Raw genomic sequence first — 5134 nt, forward strand, 5'->3', positions numbered from 1 at the left:
GACCTGAGCTGAAGTCGGATGCTCAACTGACTGAGCCACCCAGGCGCCCCGAGAAAGTCTATTTTATATCTAGCTACTTTATCAAATTCTCTTATAACTCAGATAGTTTTTGTTAAGAGTGTCTTGGGTTTTCTAGATACTCACGTTTATCAGCACAAGGTGGTGTTCTGTCTTCTCTTCTAGTGTGAACACCAGTCACTTCATAGGCCTGTAAGGAGAGGAGTGGGCGTAACATGCTGTTTTGCCATCTGATCAAATTTGTTTTGGGGCCTACTTTTTTGGAGAGACTGTGGCATTTCCAGATGTTTTTCTCTTAGCATCTGTTACTATGGTCCTATGGTTTTCCTTTCCTCCTGGAATTTGTGGATGTAGCCTCTGGGCTGACCAGCCTTGCTGTCTGTCAATCCTTTGTTCTGGAGTAAACTCGGTCTGGTCCTTGCTGTGCAATGATGGTCCGACAACCACTGTTTTAGACCATGTGCCACTATCTTCTGGAGCCAGGTGTGGCTTGTCAGAACTGGTTTGGTGGGACCAGAGTCTGAGAGGGTGCAGCCTGCACAGTGAGCCTGCCCTCACTTTATAGCCTGGGGTGGTTAAACTTAGATTGGAGTCAGCTGCTTGTTCAGTTAGCTTGTCAAGGACAGCTTTTGCAGATCATTCACTCTAATTCCTTAGATTCCACTCCGTGGGCCAACTGACCCACGTTTCTGTTTTGCCAGAATGTAACTGGTCCATGTCTAGATTTCCAAACTTGCTTCCATGGCATCTCTTTTCCTGTTGCTCACCGTATCTCCTTTCCCACTCTCCTTAATGGCTCACGAAAGGCTTCTCTGTTTTTACTTCATGTAAGTTCCCTCAGTTTCCATCTTTAATGGCTTCTTCCTGTTTCTCTTCTCTTTCTCTCCTTTCTTAGTCTCGCGTCTTACTCTCCACCCTGAAGACATTTGAGTCTGTATATGTTGACGGCACTTTCTTCTTAGGTCAAAGAACTAATTTGAGACTTTACTTCCTTTCTATTATATCTTTGCCTTTTCATTGTTTTTCTGTTTCCTTTTTTTTCTTTGGGACTATTTCATTCCCTTTTAAGGTTCCCCATGTGTGTTAGAAATGAGTGGTAGCGAGTGACCCACTTGGTGGCCAGAGTTAAGGTCTGCACAGTTGTGGGTTTTGACGTCTGTGGACACCTGCCCGCTGGCCTTGTCATCGGGTCAGACAAGGGGCCCTCGGGGTGGGCCCCGAGGGAGTGCTGTCCCTGGAGGAATGTGCTTCAGCCTTCCGTCCCTGCCAGCTGTGTGTGCGTGTGTGCGTGTGTGCATCCTGTGGGTTGTCGGGGATGTGGGTGGCATCGCACCGTGTCCCAGCAGGCTACCCGGCCTGCACCGCTTCGAGGGGTGTGGCCTCATGCCCTTGTGCACCAGGATCCGCCCCAGAATGCTTTTGCCTCCACCTCTTGTTAAACATCTCCTTCCATCCTTTAACTTGGAGCTTTCCAGATCCTTGAAGTCTTGGGGCTGTCTTTCTAACAGCACATGCTAGAGTGGGGACTATTTTACCTCAGCCTGACAGTCATAAGTGCATACCTAACTTTCCAGACGGTGTCTGGATTGCTTTCTGTTACCTTCATTTGTGCTTTCTAGTCACCCTTTTAAAAAATATTTTTCGGAGCACCTGGGTGGCGGCTAGTCGGTTAAGCGGCCGACTTTAGCTCAGGTCATGATTTCGTGGTCCGTGAGTTCGAGCCCTGCGTCGGGCTCTGTGCTGACAGCTCAGAGCCTGGAACCTGTTTCAGATTCTGTGTCTCCCTCTCTCTGACCTTCGCCCGTTCATGCTCTCTCTCTGTCTCAAAAATAAATGTTAAAAAAAATAAATAAAAAATATTTTTCATTTCTTTTCTCTTTCTCCTGATTTGGAAGTTAGATGTGTCACTTAAGTAGATTTATTTAAAGTCTGTAGTTACTAGTTAGTTATCTCTGTCTCCCTCCCAGACAGATCCTTCCAGTCCTGGCCCTCCAGCTCTACCATCTCACATTAGTATATTTAGGCATTTAAATTTCACTCATTTTTATACCAAACTAGATGTAAAAATTTACTTGGTCAGTGTTTATGGGTATTTACCCATGTTCCTCAGTGTCTTTGCTCCCTTTCCTGCTCATGTCCTTTCTTCCAGTTCAGAGTCCCTGCTCCTTGAGCTGCTGTCACACTGGTGTGGACTCTGGTGTCCAGTTTCCCCAGCCACTCACTCCCCCAGCAGCCTCTCCCTGCAGGCTTTGGGTGTCTGCCCGACAGGAGGTGGCAGTAGCTGGGTCTGGAGGCACAGCCTCTCCTGCTCTTTCCCAGGCAGCTGTGCCCTGGGCCTCTTCCTGGGGAGCCAGGGGTCCTGGTCCCCTGGACGGGCAGGGCATGAAGGCCACACACGCGAGTGAGCTCCAGCTTCCCAGAATAGCTCTTGAGGGACAAGGACGCCTGGTTTGTGCCAGAAGCCATGACCCAAGTCAGGCTGGGTGGGGGAGCGTGCACGCTCGTCCTGATGCCCTCTCTTCCTTGCCCAGCTTTATCACCTTCCGCTCCTGCGCATACCTTGACAAGAAGCACACTATCTTCGGGCGGTAAGAGAAGCTGCTGCTGAGGTCTGGGGTGCGGGTGGGCTTCTTCCCCAGTGGGACCCTCTCACTGCCTTTCCCCCTCGCCTGGCTCCATGCTCATTTGCCCTCATCACTATCACTGCCACAGTCATGGCCATGCAGACCTGCTGGCTGAGAGGAGAGGAGCTCTTGCCCCCTTTGGCCGGCTGCCCTCCCTGAACTCACCCCCCTCAGGCTCTCCTCTGGATGGTTCCAGGTCTCAAGTCTGGTCCATGTTTGTTCTCTGTCCTCTTGTCTTGTGAAGGCCCAGATGGTATTTCCAGTTTCCTGGCTTCATGGTCTGTCACAATCCTCAGCTCAGCTGTCTGTAGCGCCAAAGGCACTAGCATAAAAGCAATGGGTGTGGCTACGTCCCAATAAAACTTTGAACAAGCCAGGTGGCCCACTGGCCCTGCTCTTACCTCTCCCCTCGGCCCCTCCTCCCCAGGCCATGGCCCTCACCCCTATGGGACCTTCTCAGGCCCATCCTCTGCCCTTCTTCCTGGCATGCCACAGGGACTTGGCTTTTGGGGGTTCACTGCCTGCAGCACAGAGGTACCCCTGTGCCCCTGCCGCAGGGTTGTTGGGGGCTTTGACACACTGACAGCCATGGAGAATGTGGAGAGTGACCCCAAAACTGACCGCCCTAAGGTATGTACTCAGGGAGAGTAGAGGGACCGCTGCTCAGGCCTGGCATCAGGCAGGTGGCTTAGGAGGGGCCTGCTGCCTTCTGCCGGCCCCTCATTTGCCTCCCTCTGCTGCTAGGAAGAGATCCGCGTTGACTCCACCACGGTGTTTGTGGACCCCTACGAGGAGGCCGACGCTCAGGTGAGGGGGCCTCAGCCACCAGGTGGGCAGGGCTTCTGGGGAACTTGCCCAGCCTGAGGAGCTCCGGGCCAGCTGTTGTCCTGTTCCCTCACAGATTGCTGAGGAGCGGAAGAAGACGCAGCTCGAGGAGGTGGCCCCAGAAAGCACAGTGAAAACAAGCCAGCCCAAGCCGGGGAGCCAGGGCCCCCAGACGTACCGCCAGGGGGTGGGCAAGTACATCAATCCAGCAGCCACGTGAGTGGAGCGAGGGCTGTTGTCCCGTTTTGCATGGTGCTCTCCAAGCTTACCAGTGCCCATGGGTCAGAACCCACCAGTGGTGAGGACGAGCAGGGGCCATGGGGGCCACTGCGCAGGCTGGGGATTGAGGACTTGGGGCTGGGGGTACATGGCTGTGTGACATCACGCTGAGGGGAGCTGTGAGAGGGTGTGGGCCCCCAGCTCCAGGAATTGGTACACAGCAGCTAGAGTGGTTCTTCTCTTTCTAGGAAACGTGTATCAGAGGAAGAGCCGTCAACCAGTGCAGCTGTCCCTGTAGCCAAGAAAAAACCCAGCCGAGGTTTTGGGGACTTCAGCTCATGGTAGCAGCAGGTCTGTCACTCTGGATCCCCTTAGGGACTCAGGGCTGGGGACCTGTATCCACACCACAGAGTTTTCTGTCCTCCTGACTACAGCTCACTAGAGCTCTTGCTTGTTCCCCTTTCCTGGCCCCTGGGCCTTCCCAACCTTCACTTGGTACAGTGGCCTGGCCCTGTTTCCAGGCCTGAGCCTACCTAGAACCCTCGACCTGGACCACCAGGCGTGGGCTGTGGCCCTTAGACCAGCCTGCAGCACGGGTCTGGGACAGGGAGGAACGCTGTGTCCTGACTCTGGCCTTCCTCCCTTCCCCACCCCACTTCAGTCATTTTGTCTGAGACTGTTTACTCAGTGTTATCACCTGGGACCTGGTTAGAAACAGAGTCTCAGACTTCGGATCTTCTGACCGGGAGACTCTGGGGGCAGGGTTCAGATCCAAACCTTGGGGGGGCTCCTGCTGCCGGTGGCTTGATGATGCTAGACAGAGCCTTGACATCAGTTTTTCTTTTTTTTTTTTAACGTTTATTTATTTTTGAGACAGAGACAGAGCATGAACAGGGGAGGGGCAGAGAGAGAGGGAGACACAGAATCTGAAATGGGCACCAGGCTCTGAGCTGTAGGCACAGAGCCCGACACGGGGCTCGAACTCGCAGACCGTGAGATCATGACCTGAGCCGAAGTCGGGCGCTTAACCGACTGAGCCACCCAGGTGCCCTGTTGACATCAGTTTCTAAAACCTCTTCTGCTGCCTTATACCTGGGCTTACTGAGGCCCACCCAACAAGGACCATGGGTGGTTACAGCTATGTTCCCCCGAGGGCCACACCCAGGACTGCCCACCTCTCCAGCTCAGGACAGGACCAGGACCACACATGGGAGAAGCCAGCCAGCTCCTGCTGTTACCAATGGATGTGCCAAAGGCCTCAGAGAGCTGGTGTGCCCCCTGGCCCCCTGCCTCCCCACATGCTCACTTGACCCCCAGCCCTAGCACCAGAGCTTCTAGGCCAGCCTCACCAGCGTTTCCAGACTTAAAAATCCCTTAACTCTATTTTTCTATAAACGTCTTTTAAAAAACATACTTGCTTGCCTGCCCACCCTTTTTTCATTCCGTAG

At 53.4% G+C, this 5134-nt stretch overlaps 1 protein-coding gene across 2 annotated transcripts in view; it reads left to right on the forward strand.

Moving 5' to 3' along the window:
* The window catches only part of PPIL2 (peptidylprolyl isomerase like 2), a 31410-nt gene that overhangs the window by 24800 nt on the left and 1476 nt on the right, over positions 1-5134 (forward strand). For both annotated transcript variants that reach the window (XM_060613092.3, XM_060613093.3), the window contains exons 16-20: positions 2550-2606; positions 3200-3272; positions 3387-3449; positions 3544-3683; positions 3935-4037. In XM_060613092.3, coding sequence (XP_060469075.1) covers positions 2550-2606; positions 3200-3272; positions 3387-3449; positions 3544-3683; positions 3935-4031 — 430 coding nt within the window. In that variant the 3' untranslated portion in view covers positions 4032-4037. The remainder of the gene's footprint in view (positions 1-2549; positions 2607-3199; positions 3273-3386; positions 3450-3543; positions 3684-3934; positions 4038-5134) is intronic.

This window comes from Panthera onca, chromosome D3, assembly GCF_046562875.1.
Source record: "Panthera onca isolate mPanOnc1 chromosome D3, mPanOnc1 haplotype 2, whole genome shotgun sequence".
Taxonomy (NCBI): Eukaryota; Metazoa; Chordata; class Mammalia; order Carnivora; family Felidae; genus Panthera; species Panthera onca.